The sequence below is a fragment of the Elaeis guineensis genome, chromosome 3 (genome assembly GCF_000442705.2).
Source record: "Elaeis guineensis isolate ETL-2024a chromosome 3, EG11, whole genome shotgun sequence".
NCBI lineage: Eukaryota > Viridiplantae > Streptophyta > Magnoliopsida > Arecales > Arecaceae > Elaeis > Elaeis guineensis.
Genome location: NC_025995.2, coordinates 123,382,426 through 123,401,965, shown reverse-complemented (window position 1 = coordinate 123,401,965; position 19,540 = coordinate 123,382,426). Strand labels below are relative to the sequence as shown.

General features: G+C 41.8%; 1 protein-coding gene across 1 annotated transcript; it reads left to right on the top strand.

The window, feature by feature from the left end:
* The first annotated feature begins 981 nt into the window (after positions 1–981).
* Positions 982–6,077, top strand: LOC105040370 (receptor kinase-like protein Xa21). Its single transcript, XM_010916858.4, is given in 3 exon segments — positions 982–4,369; positions 4,372–4,470; positions 5,428–6,077. Coding segments are annotated over 3 exon segments (3,780 nt in total). The 5' UTR covers positions 982–1,026; the 3' UTR covers positions 5,766–6,077.
* The last annotated feature ends 13,463 nt before the right edge of the window (positions 6,078–19,540 follow it).

Here is a 19,540-nt window from a genome sequence, read left to right as displayed (position 1 = left end):
TAGTATCTGAGTACATTCGTGATTAATTTTTAAATTTAGGGAGGCAGCATTTGAAGTTTGAAAAAAAAATGTTAACATGATTTTAGATGATCACGTGATAATCCATAATATTTTTTTTTATTGATGTGATCTCCTAATATTTTTTTTATTAGCATTGTTATGTATTATTTTTTTTATTAATATGATTCTACATGAATTAATATTATTTTTTTATATAAAATCTATATATTAAAATAAATAACTTTAAAGATGTATCGTATAAAATTGAAACAACTATAATAAATTATTTTTTTTTTCTATTTCATTTTTCTCTTCCACTATAAATATTTTGATAGAGAACATGTGGGATGATCGGACCTTCTATCCATGCGTCATCTGTCCCATGTGTCTCGCATTGTTTTCTGATTCCATGGGCACCTTATCCTTGGTTTACATAATGCGCACATGGGATTCTTTCTGGTCCTAAGCTCACATATCTCACTGTTTATGTTACAGTGATCAATTAAATAAAGCTCACCAAAACTCTGTTACTTGGACCTCTCTCCATTGAAGGCTTAAAAACCCTATATGTTTCTGTTAAAAATATATAATTATATCCATATATTATTAATTTAATTTATCATCATATTTAATAATATCTTTTAATTTTATGATTATAAAATTTCATTATAAAATTTTATATTCGTAGCTGATGGAGGGCGGCGTCCTCTGCTTGGGGTTCACGGGTCGAACAGTAATTGATCAAAGTGCGTCCAAATATTTATGTCACATCTACCCCCACCTTATCCCCCGATCCTTGCAAAAAAAGGAAAAAAAATGTTGCTAAGATATCTAATGCGGACCACCAACCAACTTGCACGGTGGTCCCATATGCGCATGTGACCATATCGATGGCGTCTGGATGGTATTACGTCTGCGTCAACTTTTCCAAGTCCGTTTACACGATGCTATGGGTTTTAAATATCCAACCAGTATGGCTCCGCCAGGGATATTCTCCGTGGCAGCCAAGCGGCGTGGGCGCAGGGGATGGAGGCGAATGCTCCAAGCATGGTCATCATCTTCGTCCCTTTGTTGCTGTGTGTGTTGATCCTGGAGACCTTTCATCTTCCTACCGCCACTGCTGTGTCCACCCAGCAGCGTCGAAACAATGCAACCGACCGGTCCACGCTCCTCGCCTTCAGGTCCCTGATTTCTGATGATCCACTGGGGTTTCTTGCCTCATGGAATGACTCCCTCCATTTTTGCCAGTGGCGAGGTGTTATATGCGGTAGCCATCACCCAGAAAGGGTCACGGCCCTGAAACTCGACTCTCTTGGGCTGGTTGGTCTCCTATCACCTTTCCTTGCCAACCTTACCTTCCTCCAGAGAATCAGCCTTTCAAACAACCGGTTCAGGGGACACATCCCGGAAGAGTTTGGTCGCTTGCGCCGGCTCCGATATCTCAATCTGACCCTCAACTCCCTCGATGGAGGGATTCCATCCGCTCTAGGCCGGTGCTCCCAGCTCATAGTCGTTAGTTTGAGGGACAACGCGCTGCAAGGTGAGATTCCATCAACTCTTACCCTTCTTTCCCGCCTTCAAATTATCGATTTAGGGAGCAACATGCTTCGAGGGGAAATCCCTCTCAATCTCAGCCGCTGTCAAGAACTCAAAGCCATTAACTTTACGAGCAACATTCTCAAAGGTGGAATCCATGCGGAGCTCGGCAACCTTCCGAGGCTAACTCTGCTACAATTGGGCTTCAACAATTTTACAGGGGACATCCCGCCTTCTTTGGGAAACCTTCCCCTCCTGGCCGAGCTTGATCTCTCTCAAAACAGCCTTACTGGAGTCATCCCACCTTCACTCGGCAATCTATCCAACCTGGTTTTTCTTGCTGTGTATGATAACTATCTATCTGGAGCCATACCGCCTTCTTTGGGGAGCCTCCCCTTGCTGAATGACGTTGATCTCTCGTATAACAACCTCACGGGAGCCATCCCACCTTCACTCGGCAACCTATCGAACCTGGTTTTTCTTGGTCTGTATAATAACTATCTATCCGGAGTCATACCGCCTTCTTTGGGGAGCCTCCCCTTGCTGAATACCCTTGATCTCTCGTATAACAACATTACGGGAGCCATCCCACCTTCTCTTGGAAACCTCTCCTTTGTGGAAGCTCTTAGTCTTGAGAGTAATGACCTCCATGGAGTCATCCCACCTTCACTCGGCAACCTCTCCAACCTGGTCTATCTTGATGTGTATCATAACAATCTATCCGGAGTCATACCCTCTTCTCTTGGGAACCTCTCCTTTCTGAATGTTCTTAGTCTCGGAACAAATAATCTCCACGGAGGTATCCCATCTTCGTTGGGGAAACTGTCCTCTCTCATTAAATTGGACTGCTCCGAGAACAAACTTTCGGCCGAGATTCCAGCTTCATTGGGACAACTCTCCTTTCTTATATATCTTAATCTTGGGCTCAACAAGTTGTCAGGTTCCATACCTTCCTCCCTCTACAATCTCTCGGCCATCATCAAATTCGCCGTCCAACTGAATCAGCTATCCGGCACTCTTCCATCAGACATTGGCAATGCTCTTCCCAACCTTCAAACTTTTTACGTGGCCAAAAATCAGCTCACTGGACCAATTCCTGCGTCTCTGGCCAATGCCTCTGCACTCCAAGACATCGAACTTGATGTTAATAGCTTCACGGGCACGATCCCTCCGAGCCTAGGAAAATTGCAGAGCCTTTATAGGCTTTATCTCTGGGGTAATCAACTAGAAGCGAAGAATATCATTGGCTGGAGTTTCATGATGGCATTAACCAACTGCACCAATTTGCAACATTTAGATGTAGGAGACAATATGCTTGGAGGCAGGATGCCCAATTCAATTGCCAATCTTTCCACGAGGCTGGAGTATTTGGCGCTCGATAATAACCAGATTTCGGGAGTAATACCTGATGGGATTGGGAAGTTCATCAACCTAAATTTCCTTGATATGGGTACCAACCTTCTCCAAGGCAGTCTTCGTGCAGAAATTGGGAAGCTCTGGAGATTACAATACTTGAATTTGGGAGAAAACATGATTTCCGGTGAAATTCCGTCCACACTTGGTAACCTCACCAAAATGATCACATTGTATCTCCAACAAAATGACTTGGCAAGGAGCATTCCGTCAGTCTTTGGCAACTTCCAAAATCTAGAGTTGTTGAACCTCTCATCCAACAAGCTCACTGGTGCCATACCAAAAGAAGTTATGGGCCTTTCTTCACTCTCCATCTTCCTAGACTTGTCCCATAATCTGTTGAATGGGTCCATACCCTCAGAAGTTGGTGATTTGAAAAATATTGAAAGGCTTGATCTCTCTCACAACAAACTATCTGGCCAGCTACCTGGCGCCATTGGTGAATGCCAGATCTTGGAAAGTCTCCATATGGAATTCAACTTGCTTGAAGGAGAAATTCCTTCCTCTTTTAGCAACTTAAAAGGGATTCAGGAGCTAGATCTGGCGCACAACTTTTTATCTGGTCGTATACCGATATACCTTGAAGGATTTATTTACCTACAGTCTTTGAATCTGTCTTTCAACAATTTCGAGGGTGACGTGCCAAAAGAAGGGATATTCAGCAATCTGAGTGCGATTTCAGTCGGTGGAAATGATGGACTTTGTGGTGGAATTCCTGAACTACACTTGCCACCCTGCTCTATTGAAACCCATGGGAAAAGGCATAAATCTTTTGCACTCAAGGCAATAATTATTTCAGTAGCTGGTGTGGTTTTCTGTTTGACTATACTACTATGCTTCTTTGTTACTCGTAAATGGATACCAAAGTCTAGAATGAAATCGCTGTCTATACTTCGGTTGAGAGACATGCATGTGCAAGTGTCTTATGATGAGCTTTCCAGAGCTACTAATGGATTCTCTGCAGCTAATTTGATAGGCGCAGGAAGTTTCGGTTCGGTCTATAAAGGAATAATTATGGATCATGGTAATGAACGGATCGTTGCTGTGAAGGTGCTTAACCTCCAACGGTATGGAGCTTCCAGGAGTTTTATGGCTGAATGCAGAGCCTTGAGAAACATCCGACATCGAAACCTCGTCAAGATCTTCACTTCGTGCTCCAGTATAGATCACCATGGTAATGATTTTAAAGCTTTAGTTTTCGAGTTCATGCCTAATGGGAGTCTAGAAGAGTGGTTGCATCCGAAAGCACGTGAGGATCATCAATCTAGAAGTCTAAGCCTCATCCAGAGGCTGAACATAGCCATCGACGTTGCTTCTGCATTGGAGTATCTTCATCACCTCGGGTCAACTCCAATTGTTCATTGTGATCTCAAGCCCAGCAATGTTCTTCTGGATAATGACTTGACTGCTCATGTGGGTGACTTGGATTAGCAAGGTTTCTCGTACAAACACATGGTGAATCATTTCAGAGTTCAAGCAGTACAGTGGGAATCAAGGGAACCGTTGGTTATGTCCCTCCAGGTGAGAATTCAATTCTCTCTCTGTCTCTCTCTCTCTCTCTCTCTCTCTCTCTCTCTCTCTCTCACATACACACACACACGGACGTCCACTTATGCACCTATTGCCTAGGATTAGGAACATCGATAAGTTGCTCCCTTGTTATTACAAACGCTTTGTATAAATTTCAGTTAGAACAGCCCCTCCCCAAGCATTGTATCCTTGGCTTGAATGAAGGATTCGCCTTCCTTCGCGCGAATCCATCATTGGATCACCCACCGCGCAGCTCTTAATGCAATTCGAACCCTGCCATTCATCCACCTGCACAGATATGAAAGCAATGAATGGATGATACAATGGTGGATTCCTACGAAGGAAGGTTGATCCTTCTTTCACATGAAAGATACAACCTCAACGCAAAACCTGCGGTTAATCGAAAGCCGAGCCCATTGTAGCCAGTCATTGAAATTCCATTGCTGTTCAGAACTCGTTCTCTAGTATCCTGCAACTTTCTAGAGTTACTCATGGTCGTATGGTGGTGTTACGGGGCTGGGCCAGAATCAGTCATCAGATCCGATCCGGACCACACCCAAGTGGACGCATTCTTTTGGGCTCTGTTTGTTGTGTACCTAATCTCAGCCTCGGCCATCTAGATGTTAATCAGACTTTCCCCAAAACTCTTGTCTGCCAGCGTTCGTGGGCCCAATATCCAGCCCAGACCACTGATAAAAAATTAATCAGGTCCAAACACCCCGGATTGCTTGCCATTCATTTTTGGTCCCTATTCACTCAAGAAGTGCTGCAGTCACAGGGCATTTTCTCTGTTGGGTTGATTTTATTTTATTTTATTTTTCCGATAGAGCATCTGGTATACTTACAACTCTGCTTGTTATTGCGATATATGTCATTCAGTAGCAGAGGTTGATCCTTATTAACCTCAAAATCTTCAATAGCTTTATCAAATGTTCAAATGCACTGCAGAGTATGGCATGGGCAACCAAGCATCTACAGCTGGGGACGTGTACAGCTATGGAATTCTTCTGCTAGAAATTTTTACCGGAAAGAAGCCGACCGATGACAAGTTTAAAGATGGCCTAAACCTTCATAAATATGTTCAAATGGCCTTCTCAGAACAAGTTATGGACATCATAGACCACAGGTTGTTCTCAACAGAGGAGCATAAGGAGTGTATAGCTTCAGTAATCAAATATGGCCTCCTCTGCTCAAAGGAATCACCAGAAGAGCGATTGGAGATGACAGAGGTTGCCAAGGAAATGGTGGCACTAAGGGATAAGTTTCTCAAGGGACTAAATCCATGACAGGCTCAAAGAAATCAAAAAGACCCTTCTGAATTTTCTTCCGAAACTAGTCCTTCATCACTAGCTGTTTGCGCTCAAAAGAGTTTCTCTCTTTTTTCTGTGTGTGTGCGTGAGAGGGTGCGTGCCTTTGCATCCATCTATCAAAAATGAGAATAATGGTGTGATAAGATATTGAATATATTACACATAGAGCAAAGAGAATATGGACTTTTCAAGTAAAAATGCCTAGAGGACTTCAGCCTCATGGACCGCAATTGTGGAATGAATGAGATTTACCGGTAAGCAACCTGAAGCCCTTTTTCTTGAGATTTATTATTATTCCTGAGAAAATTTTGGGGTCTATTACTAGCCTAGTGCATGTTTATTACTGTTGGGGAGATATTTCCTCTTTGGGCCGAAGATCTGAGCCAGTGGCTAGATATAGGTTGTTAGCCATAGAAACATGATCCAATCTTAGCTTCGGCCTGTGATGCTCCTGAGGTTCGGACCACCGTCCTGAGCCAAATTCTTAGGATCGGTAATTTATAACTTTGGCATCAGGTTTACTCCTATCCTCACGACGACTGGCGTCTAACACAGATGGCGAAATACCTAAACATATCGAGTTCTGACTTCGGGCTAATAAGCATACACCGATCTTTATCTCGTTGGACGAGATCCAACTCGGCTGCTTCTTCTGCTCAGCATCTGCTTCTATCAAATTAAACCAAACTCTCAATTAAAAAGACAGGACCGATCTCACCTACACTTTAACTCAAAATTCAAAACCGCATATGACTTTCAGTTGGCTTCGAAATAGAAAAGATAGGTGCGGTAACCACCCCATCAATTTCGATCGGAAGTCTCGCCACGTTGCACTTAAATCAGCCCCATAATTTCTCTTGACGGTTACACAACTTCAACCTACAAAAGGATCCACAGGAGACCTCCCAAGATACGCAAGCATAATCTTTTCAACACTCTTCTTCTGTTTTCCTATGATCTAACTTGAAGTCTCTGTCGGAGCCAACTCCGATCAAGACTTGCTTATAGATTTTTCTTTCGAAAAGACGTGCCACCGCTCCAGCCTTATCCGACAACAGTATAGATTTCAGCGGCAATAAATTGACGCTAGAGGAAGGATCCTGACCTAATTATGAAAAAAAGCACCAAACATAGGTTATGGCACCACAAAAAGCATCCACCCAGAGATCTAGTATTGCTGCTGCCTCCCAACCAGTGGAGAATGCAGCAGGCCAACAAGTTTCAGTGCAGCTGCAGTCGGAAGTTCAGCAACCACCTCCTCCATAGATGATGACTGTCAATGCAGAACAGTTTCATTTATTATTCCAGTAAGTTTAAATCTTGACCACCGCCGTCCAGACGATACAGCAACTGTATACGGTACCCCCAACGACGACACCAGTAGTGGTAACTATGGTTGTATCCCCATTGGCCAGCACAATACCGGTGGTGGATCCATCTTCAGTAATTCTCCCACAACAGCCTATAGCAGCACTGTAGGCAAGACCTCCACTCCCTCCTCGAAGTCCTGAATGGAAGAGATAGAGTCATTACAGTCGACCTCGGAGTCCAAAACCTAGAAGACGACGATCACCAAATTCTCGTTCTAAGTAAAACTCAATGCCTTGTCGACGATCTCCCTCATAGTATTCCGAAAATTATATTGCCAAGGATGCAGATATTGACCAAAAACTCTGGGAGATAAATGAGCAGATTGAGGTGATCCATCATTAGGCACCGACATATGACAATAGGTATAATACTAACCCACCATTCAGTGATCGGATAATGCAAGAGCCGCTCCCCATGAACTTCAAGATGCCACAGCTTGAGAGCAATCATGGGATCACCGATTCTGTGGACCATTTGGAGAGCTTCAAGTCCCTGATGCTCATCTGCAAGGCAATTGATGCCGCCCTTTGCCGTACCTTTCTATCTACTTGGAAGTATATAGCTCGGTATTGGTATACCAGTCTGAAGCGATCCATTCTTTCGATCAAATGAGCCGACTATTCGTTGGCCATTTTATGAGCAGTAGGAGGCAACAGAAGGAATCTGACTCCCTGATGAATGTGAAGCAGAGAAAAGGGGAGTCCATCAGATCTTATCTTGATCATTTTAATGCGGCCGTGCTAGAAGTCTGCAACCTAGATCAATTGGTTGCGATGGCTGCCTTGAAGGGTGGATTGTAAAAGAATGGTCTTCGCTATTCTCTGGAGAAGATCTATCCCCGAGACTTCACCGACATGCTGGCCTGAGCGAAAAAATATGCTAGGACAGATGAGGTGTTTGAAGGTGAGCTCTCGATGATTTTAGCTAAAGACAAGAAGGAAGAAAGGCTAGAGTCTCTGTCAAGAAGTCGGCAGCACCCCCGTTCTCCTCCCAAGCATCGAGGATCCCGAACTCACCCACAAAACCCTTGACAAAGGGATAATCCTCAAGGGGATCGGCATATGACTCCATGTGTAAGATTCACAAATTATACCCCTCTGAATACCACCAGAGCCCAGGTCCTTATGAAGATCAGGGGTCGGATCCTGAGAGCGGGGAAGTTATGGTCCAACTTCGATCAGTGAAACCACAATAAATATTATCTTTATCACCGCGACTATGGCCATGACACCGAAGACTGTATCTAATTTCGAGATGAAATAGAAGAATTTATCTGGTACGGTCGCTTAGATTGGTTCATTCGATGTTGGTAGGATTAGTAGGAGGAACAACGAAGATTATCAATCCCACCAGAACCGCAGCAGAGAGAGCTTTCTGAGGATCGGCCTTCTGTAGAAGTAATCAATGCAATAATCGAAGCACCCCACGAAAGGATGGAGGAAGCAACCAAACCATCTAAGAGGCTAAAGACTAAAGAGTCCCTTGTCTTCATTGAGGAGGATGCCCAAAGGATCCAGTTCTCCCATAATGATGCGATGGTTGTAACTCTTAATATTAAAAATTATGATGTACGTCATGTCTTAATTGATAATGAAAGCTCAGTCGATATTTTATTTTACGATGCTTTTTCTCAAATGGGCATACTACCAAAATGGATGGGATGGATGGATACCCCTCTTGTGGGATTTTCTGATGATGCTATACCAATCGAGGGAATAATAACTCTTCCTGTGGTGGCTGGACTATATCCTGGATGATCTAAAGTCCAATGGATTTTCTGGTAGTCCGAACACCTTCAGCTTATAATACAATCTTTGGATGTTTGGGGTTCAATGCACTTCAAGCCGCCGTGTCCACCTGCCATCTGAAAATGAAGTTTTCGATGGAGTCTGAAGTTGGCAAAGTACGTGAAAATCAGGCCTTGGCATGATATTGTTACATCATCGTGCTTTTTAGTTCGGGGCCATTCGAAGCCTACCCAATTGATGGGTTGGACACACGGGATGGGTTACCTGAAAAAAGAGAAAAATCGATGGAGGATTTGGAGACCATCCCACTCAAAGACGGCAACAAGGAGCATACCATCCTGATTGGATCGAATCTCGATCAGGTAATAAGAGAAAGATTCATTTTCTTTTTGCAAGCACATGCTGATGTATTCGCCTGAACACTGACCGATATATCTGGCATCAACCTGAAGGTGATGATGCATCGGCTAGGCATCAACCCAAATTATAAGTCTATTAAGTAGAAAAAAAAGAGCTTCGTATCTGAGCAACAAAAGGTGATAACTGAAGAAGTAGACAAGCTACTGGATGCAGGCTTCGTTTAGGAAGCTAACTACCCCAGCAAGATCACGAATGTAGTCCTCATGAAAAAGGTGAATGGCAAGTGGAGAGTCTGCATCGACTTCACAGATCTTAATAAAGCATGCCCAAAGGATAGCTATCCTTTGCCTTTAATTGACTAGCTGGTGGATGCAACTTCAGGTCATGAGCTCCTCACTTTCATGGGTGCCTTTTTCAGATATAACCAGATCTGAATGGCTTCTGAAGATGAAGAAAAAATAATTTTTATTATTGATCGAGGTCTCTTTTGTTATAGGATGATGCCTTTTAGTTTGAAAAATGCAGGTATGACTTACCAGTGCCTGATAAATAAGATCTTCAAAGACCAAATTGATCAAAATATAGAGGTTTATATGGATGACATGCTTGTCAAAAGTAAGATCTCTCAGACCCATATTGAGACCTCGAAGAGACCTTTGCAACATTAAGAAAATACAAAATGAAGCTAAATCCTATAAAATACATTTTTGGAGTGACATCGGGCAAATTTCTAGGCTTCATGGTGTCCGGACAGGGGATAGAAGCAAATCCATAGTAAATTCAGGCTATATTAGAAATGAGTCTATCAAGAAATATAAAGAAATATAAAGAGATCGACTAAACGTTGCCCTTCATTCTTCCAAACTTTGAAACAGTCAAAGAATTTCCAATGGACCGATGAGTGCCAGGAAGCTTTTGAAGAGTTAAAGCAATATTTGAGTTAGACGCCACTCCTTAGCAAGCCAAATATTAGTGAGGAGCTTTATTTGTACCTGATAGTATCTCTAGCGGTAATAAGCACTGTGCTGGTCCATGAGCTGGATAATGTTTAGAGGCTCATCTACTACATCGATCGAGTCCTGCATGATACGGAGACCAGACACATGAAGCTGGAGAAGCTGATCTTCATGCTCATTATCACAGCCAGAAGACTTCGGCTATATTTTCATGCACATTTAATTGCAGTGTTGACAGACCAGTCACTCAAAGCTGTTTTGCATCATCCTGACACCTCCGGACAACTGACAAAATGGGCCATCGAGCTTGTAGAATTTGAAATTCAGTTCCGACCTCAGCCCTCCATCAAAGGTCAGATCTTGAAAGACTTTCTTGTGGAATGCACCATCCCAGATGATCCGAGGATGCCCGAACCCATTCAGGAAGATATAGTAGAAGAACTGGAGTCATCAAAATCAAAAAATTTATGAGTAATATATGTGGATGGCTCATCAAATGCTGCTGGATCAAAGGACAGATTACTGCTGCTCGAACCTGAAGGGTTCACTACTGAATATGCCGTGAAGTTTAGATGCCCAGCTACCAACAATGAAGTGGAGTATGAGGTACTTCTGACAAGACTAAGGATCGCCAAAGAACTTGGAGTGTCAAAATTGAAGATCTGCATAGATTCCCAATTGGTAGCAGGACAAGTGAAAGGAGACTTTGAAGTCTGAGAGAAAATTATCAGAAAATACCTACAGAAGGTGAAGGATCTGATATCAGAATTCTCTGACTTCGACGTTCAATAAGTACCTCGAGCCGAAAATTCAAAGACTGATTTGCTTTCAAAGTTGGCCACCCTTGCACCAGGTGACCTTCCACGACAATCATTTTTTGAAGTCATGAAAAAGTCAAATATAGAAGATCCAACCCAAGTCCAACAAGTTGATGAACCCGAACCCGGTTCCTGATCCATCGATCCTTTAGCAAAATCCAACTCTACCAATATAGAGCCAACTTGGGAGGAAGAGAGCATGGCAGATTTTGGAAACTGACTTCAGGGGGGAAGAACCGAGATAACTCTCTCTTGAGTTGAAGGTGAAGGAATTGCTTGCTTATCACCTTTGTTCGAAGCTTTGGATTTCTTCTGAACGCCGGCAGATGAAGAAGGTGTTGCCCTTTTTGATGATCTGCTCAGCAACTTCTTCACTTTCTCAGGTTTTATCACTGTCATAAAAAGATTTAACATCAATGAAAGGCAACAAAAAGAGACACTGAGAGGAGAAATGGAGATCTCTTTACCTCTGAGATCTGTCAGACTGACACCAACATTAAAGAGAGACTACTCCGATAATAACTCCTGTAGTAAGAGAATCTTATATCTCCCTAAGATTACAGAGTGCTCTAGATTTTTATCTCCGAGCTTCGAGACTTAAAACTCAGAATTCCTCGACCGATCCCAGTGTGGACACCCTCAATCCTCTACAGAAGGATCAGAAACAAAAAAAAAATCGAACCTTCTAATTGTGTACCAAAGATGGAGCCCCCTTTATCAATGCAGAGACTCCTCTCGATGGAAAGATGTACCATCAATCTTTGATATGCCTCTTCACAGTGTAAAAGGATCGAAAAAGGGATAGAGAGGGCTAGGCCTTGGCTTTAGAGCAGAGAATCAAAAAATTGATGATAAAATGAAAAGAATTTGGAATGACAGAACACAAAGGAAGATCAAAAAAAATAAAAAATCTCGATAATAAAAGGATGAATTGAAAGCCTAAGTCCGATTTTAAATACTTCTTCATGCAAACTTATCCTATCAGAAGGAGGATTGCTTACTCTACCACTAGGATAGGAGACTCTAATTCAAAGATAGTTGAGATCCTATATCGAGTACGAATGCGACTCAAATCCCTTACTCCCAACTTAAACTCAATCTGGTCTGGAGCGAAAGATGTGGTGCCCTGTTCCTCACCTCCACTAATAGGAACGCCCTCAGAAGAAGAAGGAAGTGATTTAGAGGAGCAATTCTCACTATGGCTCCTGAAATCTGCCATTGGAGATGCAAGAGACGACTGAACTAGAAAGATGAAAAAGAGGCAGAAAGAGGAGAGAAGAAAAACCAACCTACTGTAGTAGAATAAAAAGAAGAAGATGATGATTCTTCAAGAGATGAAGACGACCACCTGAAAGTAAACCACCGACAATCGAAAAACCCTCAAGACATGAAGAAAAGTTGGAAGAGAAGAAAGAAGGTTTGAGAATGTACAGGAAAAGCCAGAGATGCCACCTCTTTTTTTAAGCATGGAAAATCAGAACCGTTCGGATACTGAATCCTGCCTGACCGTTAGATGATCGACACATAGTGCAATCCATTAATGGCAGAGAAGCATCAGTCGGCCAATTAATGATATGCACAAAAAATGAGGCGCATCATTCTTCTGACTCTGTCGATCATTCTCCGGTCACGATTATGGTTTGAATTGGCTATTCAATTCACCCAAGAGGCACAAATGCCATTCATATGGAAGGGATAATGTGTCTTTGGCCAATCGAAACTTCAGTACTCCCTCTGTTCAAATCAAAATTGAGAGTAGGGGGCATGTGTTGGGGGAACATTTTCTCTTTGAATCGAAGATATGAGTTAGTGGCTAGATATGAACTGTTAGTCGTGGTAACATGATCCAATCTTAGTATCGACCTATGATGATTCTAGGGTCTGGACCACCGTCTTGAGCAGAATTCTTAAGATCAGCCATTTATGACTTCGACATCAGATTTACTCCCTTCCCCACGGCAACTGGCCTCTAACACAGACGACAGATGGCAGAATACCTGAATATGCCGAGTTCTGACTTCGACTGTAAGCATACACCAATCCTCATCTCGTTGGACAGATCCAACTCAACTGCTTCTTCTCCTCAGCATCCACTTCCATCAAATTAAATCGAACTATTAATTAAAGAGACAGGACCAATCCCACTTGCACTTTAATTCAAAATTCAAAACCGTCCACGACTTTCAGTTGGCTTTGGAATAGAAAAAGTAGGTGCGGTGACCATCCCATCAATTTCGACTGGAAGTCTTGATGGTTACATGACTTCATCCTACAAAAGGATCTACAGAGGACTTCCCAAGGTACCCAACCATAATTTTTTCTACTCTCCTTTTCTTCTATTTTATTGTGATTTGACTTGAGTGTCGGAGTATGTTATAGCCCAAAAACCCAACCCAAACAAAGCCCAGCCCAGCAGACCTAGCCAAAAAAAAAAACAGAGGATTCAAAACCGGGAAGAAGACTCCCGATAGGAGTCTTCTTCTCCGGCGAGACCCAGGCAAGATCGGACTCCTAGGACCCCTCGGAGTCCTAGGGTTCCCTATAAGAAGACCCCTCTCCCTTGAGACCGAACATCGGCCTCTTCCCTCTCTCTTTCTCTCCGATTTCCTCGAATTAGAGCCGTGGACACCGCCTTGTCTTCGCCGTGACTGCTCTCCGACGAAGTCACCGGAGGTCAAGGTAAGCTTCCCTCCTTTTCCTCCCTTCCTTCCTCTTCCTCCCATGCCCTTGTGCACGGCTGCTGGCGACGAGCGTCGTCGATTTTCAGTCGGGAAAGAGATCCTATTTTTGAGCCTCTTTTTCCTTGATTTTCCGACGCCGGCGATCGTAATCGACCGCCGGCCATACTCCTCCGTGACTGGGGGAGTGGCCCTCGTCGGCCGTCGGCCTCCGTTGCGGCGGTCGTGGCCTGAACGGCCCGGCAAAAAGAGGGGACGCCGGTCCCCTGTTCCGGCGCGGGAAGAGCTGAGAAGAAGAAGAAGAAGAAAAAAGAAAAGAAAAGAAAAAGAAAAGAAAAGAAGAAAAAGAAGAAAAAAGAAAAGAAAAGAAAAAAGAAGAAAAAGAAGAAAAAAAAAGAGAAAAAGAAAAGAAAAGAATAAATATAATAATAATAATAATAACAAAATATATATATATATATAAATAAATAAATAATAATAATAATAAAATAAAATAAAAAAATGATAAGAGAGAGAGTTTCTCTCTCTCCTCTGTCTTCTCTCAGTCTGAACTCTGACTTTCTCTCTCTGGAATTGAACTTTCTCTCTCTACTTTCTCTCTCTAAAATTTTCTCTCTCTAGCTTGTTTCTCTCTCTTGATGGATTTCTCTCTCTAAAGTTATTCCTCTAAGATTAGCGTAGGGGAAGGCTTCATCTGATGATTCTGATCGAGTTTAGAGATGAGTCTGATTTTAAGCGAGGTTTTGATTTTGGGATTTGTTAGATTTAATTTTGAATTAAAATTAATGTAAAAATATAATTTTGGATAATAGGCACGGAAGAATCTCCTAGAAGTTAGTCGATCTGTTCATTCAGTGCTCCGTGAAAGGTAAGTAATGAATCATCTTCTCGAGATATTTCATAATTATTCTGAAAATAAATAATTATTCTCTGAAATTATGGATGATTTATGAAATTATGTTTTGAAAGAAAAGTGCTTTTGAAATGTTATGGTATGTCAATTTATGCGCATGTTCAGTAAAAAATTATGATATACTATGATACAAAGTATTTTGATACAGATCGGATTTTTGCTCTCAGCCTAACTATGTTTCAGTGGGCCCCGTCAATGGGGATTATATGTTGGTACTCAGTGGACCCTGCCAGTGGGGGTTGTACACTGGTATTTGTGGACCCTGCCAGTGGGGGTTGTGCGCTGGTGTTTGTGGACCCTGCCAGTGGAGGTTGTGCGCTGGTATTCTGTGGACCCCGCCAATGGGGGTTAAACGTTGGTCATAGTCGAGGCTGTTGAGTTACGAGTATTTTGAATCGAATCGGATTTATGATTATATTATATGTGAATATTTGAAAATATTTGATTTGTATTAAATCAGCATGAAATATATTTTTATGTTTATTTGCAGCATTATTCTTGAAAATTATATAATATCTGAAATATCTGGTAGAGATACTTATTATTTACTGGGGTGTCTAGCTCATTACCTTTCTTTCTATTTTTCAGATTCAGATAATTAATTTCGAGCGTGGGAAGAAATATTGGGATAGAGCTTTTAGAAGCGAGATTTAGCATTGTCAACTTCATTGAACTTAGATTTATTGTTAGCAAAAAAAAATTTTATTGAATGTAAGATATTTGATTTAATTACTTGAATTAAAGTTGAATAATAATTATTTAAATTTATTTCGCTGTGATACATTGATATCGTGATGAGATGCTTGCATGCTTATGGAGAGAGTTCTTCATAAGTATGCGGCGGTTGCCGCGACCCTCGAATCACAATCTCGGGTCGGGGGCGTGACAATTAATATGGTATCAGAGCATAAGTGGATAAATTATGACACATAGAATTTGACATAGTATGAGTGTAGGTGGGTAAACATTAGGAATATTGGGACGTTAAAGTATGAGCATCATAATAAACCCATCCTAACAAATAGATAAATGATTCTAATAAGGTTTTATTACTACAAGGTTAACATGCCTCCCTGTAGAATGACAAGAACTACTCAAGGAATTGCAAGAGAGATATCACAAGCACGGGATGGTAGCACTCCCCATCTGACCAGTGGCACCCCTCAGGAGGGGGGAGTCGTAGATCCTAATGGGAGTACTTCGAGAGTACGTCAAGAACCAGATATGGCTCAGTTAATGCAGACCCTAATCAGGATGGTACAAGCGCAACAACAAATACAGCAGCAAATGTTTGAACAACAGCAGATACAACGAGATACACAACAACATCAGCATCCACCAACACAATATGGAGAGCAACCAGTACAACGGAACAACATTTCAGAATTTAAAAAGCTTGCTCCTCCAGCTTTCAAGGGGACTACTGAACCTTTGGAGGCTGATAACTGGATAATGGAGATGGAGAAGGCCTTCACTGTCCAAGAGTGTCTTGATGAAGAAAAGATTCGATACGCAGCTTATTTACTACAAGGAGAAGCATACAACTGGTGTCAGCGACTACAGCACAAGCATGAACAAGACGGTGAAATACTTACCTGAGAAAGATTTCGGATTGCATTCTATGATCAGTATTTTTCTCGGAGTATAAGGATCCAGAAAGAGCAAGAGTTTATTTATTTGAAGCAAAAGGGTATGAGTGTGACCGAATATGAAGCAAAATTTACAGAGTTAGCAAAATTTGCTCCGAGATTAGTGGATGGTGAGCAGGAACGTGTTCATAAGTTCGAGATGGGACTGAGAATTGAAATTCGAAAACAAGTGGTTCCATATGAATTGACAACTTATGCAGATGTGGTAAACAAAGCACTGATAATTGAAAGGGAAGTCAATGAAGAACGCATGGAAAGGGAAAGAAAACAAAGAAAGAGAGCATAATCAAATGATACACAAGGGCAGAATAATAAAAACATCAAAAGATCAGCTAAGGGAGCAGTAGACAATAAGACTCAACAGATTGATGGTGAGCCGTGCTCCAGATGTGGCAAAAATCATGCAGACAAGGATTGCTATTGGAATACAGGTGCTTGTTTCAAATGTGGTCAGATGGATCATAAAATTGCTAGCTGCCCGTTAAATACTGAAAATCAAGTTGGCCAAAGAATTCATGAAGGACAACATAAGGGTGGTGGACAGATTTTTAAAACCCGGAGAAGAGTTTATGCGCTTACTCAACAGAATCCACAAGCTTCCAATACAATGGTGACAGGTATGAAAAATTTCGAGGACGAAATTTCTTTTTAGGGGTGAAGAATGTTATAGCCCAAAAACCCAACCCAAACAAAGCCCAGCCCAGCAGACCTAGCCAAAAAAAAAAAACAGAGGATTCAAAACCGGGAAGAAGACTCCTGATAGGAGTCTTCTTCTCCGGCGAGACCCGGGCAAGATCGGACTCCTAGGACCCCTCGAAGTCCTAGGGTTCCCTATAAGAAGACCCCTCTCCCTTGAGACCGAACATCGGCCTCTTCCCTCTCTCTTTCTCTCCGATTTCCTTGAATTAGAGCCGCGGACACCGCCTTGTCTTCGCCATTACCTTTCTTTCTATTTTTCAGATTCAGATAATTAATTTCGAGCGTGGGAAGAAATATTGGGACAGAGCTTTTAGAGGCGAGATTTAGCATTGTCAACTTCATTGAACTTAGATTTATTGTTAGCAAAAAAGAATTTTATTGGATGTAAGATATTTGATTTAATTACTTGAATTAAAGTTGAATAATAATTATTTAAATTTATTTCGCTGTGATGCATTGATATCGTGATGAGATGCCTTGCATGCTTATGGAGAGAGTTCTTCATAAGTATGCGGCGGTTGCCGCGACCCTCGATTTACAATCTCGGGTCGGGGGCGTGACAGAGTATCTCCATCGGAGCCAACTCCGATAATAAGTTGCTTGCAAGTTTTTCTTCTGGAAGTTTGCACCACCGCTCCAGTTTTATCCAACCATGGTTCAGATTTCAACGGCAACAATTACTATAAGCCAAATTATATGTATATTGGAATGGTGATCTGTGGTAGCCTTTCCTCCTCTTATTCTTCTTCTACTTTCTTTTGGTGGGGGTGGGGCTGGGCGGGGCGGGACAATGCTGGCAACGGCAATTCATATAATCACATCATTTATTAATTTCTAAACAAAATTTTATATCATTTCCTTTTAGCTAGGAATCCAAGATCGAGTGTGGCTGGTTTTTTAGCAGCTGGTAGCTGGCTTGACAACTCTAGACTTTCTTTATCATTCTCCACCGGTTGGAGGCACAAAGGTTGTTCTCCTCCCTTCATGAGGATGATAACAGAACTTGGAAATTGGGTTCCTCTGCTAAGTTTTCTATTCGACAGGTGCATTTTTTTCTGATGCACGGTGGTGTAGGCTCCCATTTTGGCAAAATAATATGGAAACTTAAGATTCCAGAGAAGATCAAAGTATTTAATTAGCTTTGTTATCATCGCAAAATTCTCACAGCTGACATCCTAGTTAAGAAAGGAGTAAGGATGGATGAACTATGTCCACTGTGCTTCGCAAGCAGAGAATTGGCAAATCTGGTGCTTGAATGCAGCTGTAAGTGCATAGGCCTTCTGGGGTACTTTTTTGCAAACTCTCCATCTATATATGCCCTGTTCCATTGGAGATGCACGAGCTCTGGTCTAGCCGGAGAGAGAACAGTCTAGCTTAAAGAATGGATGCAGCACTGGAGTACTTAATCGCAACTGGTTGCTGGGTGCTATAGAAAGAGCGAAACAATAGATATTTGAAATACGAAGCCACGGCTGCCATAAAGATAGTGAAGCAAGCAGCAATCCTTTATCAGAGTTGGATATCTGTAACCGAAGGCTACCAGTTAAGCAGAAAAGTTTCACACGATGCGAGCAGCTCTGCAACCCATTTTGCAGCCCATCTCTCACAAATCACCAGGATCAACACGGCCATCTGCTTAGAAGACCTTCATCATTGGAGATTCGAGCTTCGAGGGAAGAGGCCATGCAGCATCATGACTTCTTGAAGTCTCTTAGAGGCTGGGCTTTAGTTAATCTTTCGTGGGAGTGGTTGTAATCTAGGCATTGTGTTGATGTAAGTCTGCGGGACGTTAAGCGTGAAGATGTTGTTACTTTTTCTTAGAGGAATTCTTTGTACATTTCAACATGGGAGTGCCCCGTTCTAGCCAACCTGTTTAATATAATATATTTGTGGAGCAAGTGGCTCGCTTCCCCCATTACTTTAAAAGGAAAAAAAAAAAGTGGCAGCCAACTTTGGTGTGACGTGAGGTTTTGGTTGTGGACGGGGGTTCCTTTCTACCCATCCACTAAAAGATAAAAAGAAAAAAAGACCTTGCTTGAATCTTTGATGGCCGCTGTCAACCAATATGCCCCGTATGTGACACGGTCTATGCCTTTGATGGCCGTCTATCCATAACTGCATCGTATTCTGTGAATAGAAAATCCATACCTTTTTTAGCGTGTTGTTTGTGTAGAATTTTATTTTATTTTATTTTGAGAAAGATGAAAACTAATAGTATATCACCATTGGTCATCAGATTTATTAATAAAAAATAAAATCTACAAAAAAAAGTGAATATATAGATTAAAAAGAATTTGGACAAGCATTTACAATAAAAAATAAGGACTTGCCCGAGAAAGAAAAAAAAATCTAAATGAAAATTAAATTTTAAAATTCAAAAAAAAATTTTAAAAAGAGACAGCAGTAAAGGAAGGTATTCTTAGCCACCAACACTATATAAGGGTTTCAAATAAAAACTTCAAAAAACTGCAAGTCTTTTTCATCATTGTCCCAATAATAAAATAGAGTCAAACATGATATAGGAGGGATAGCATATAGGAGAGCACACAAGCCACAACA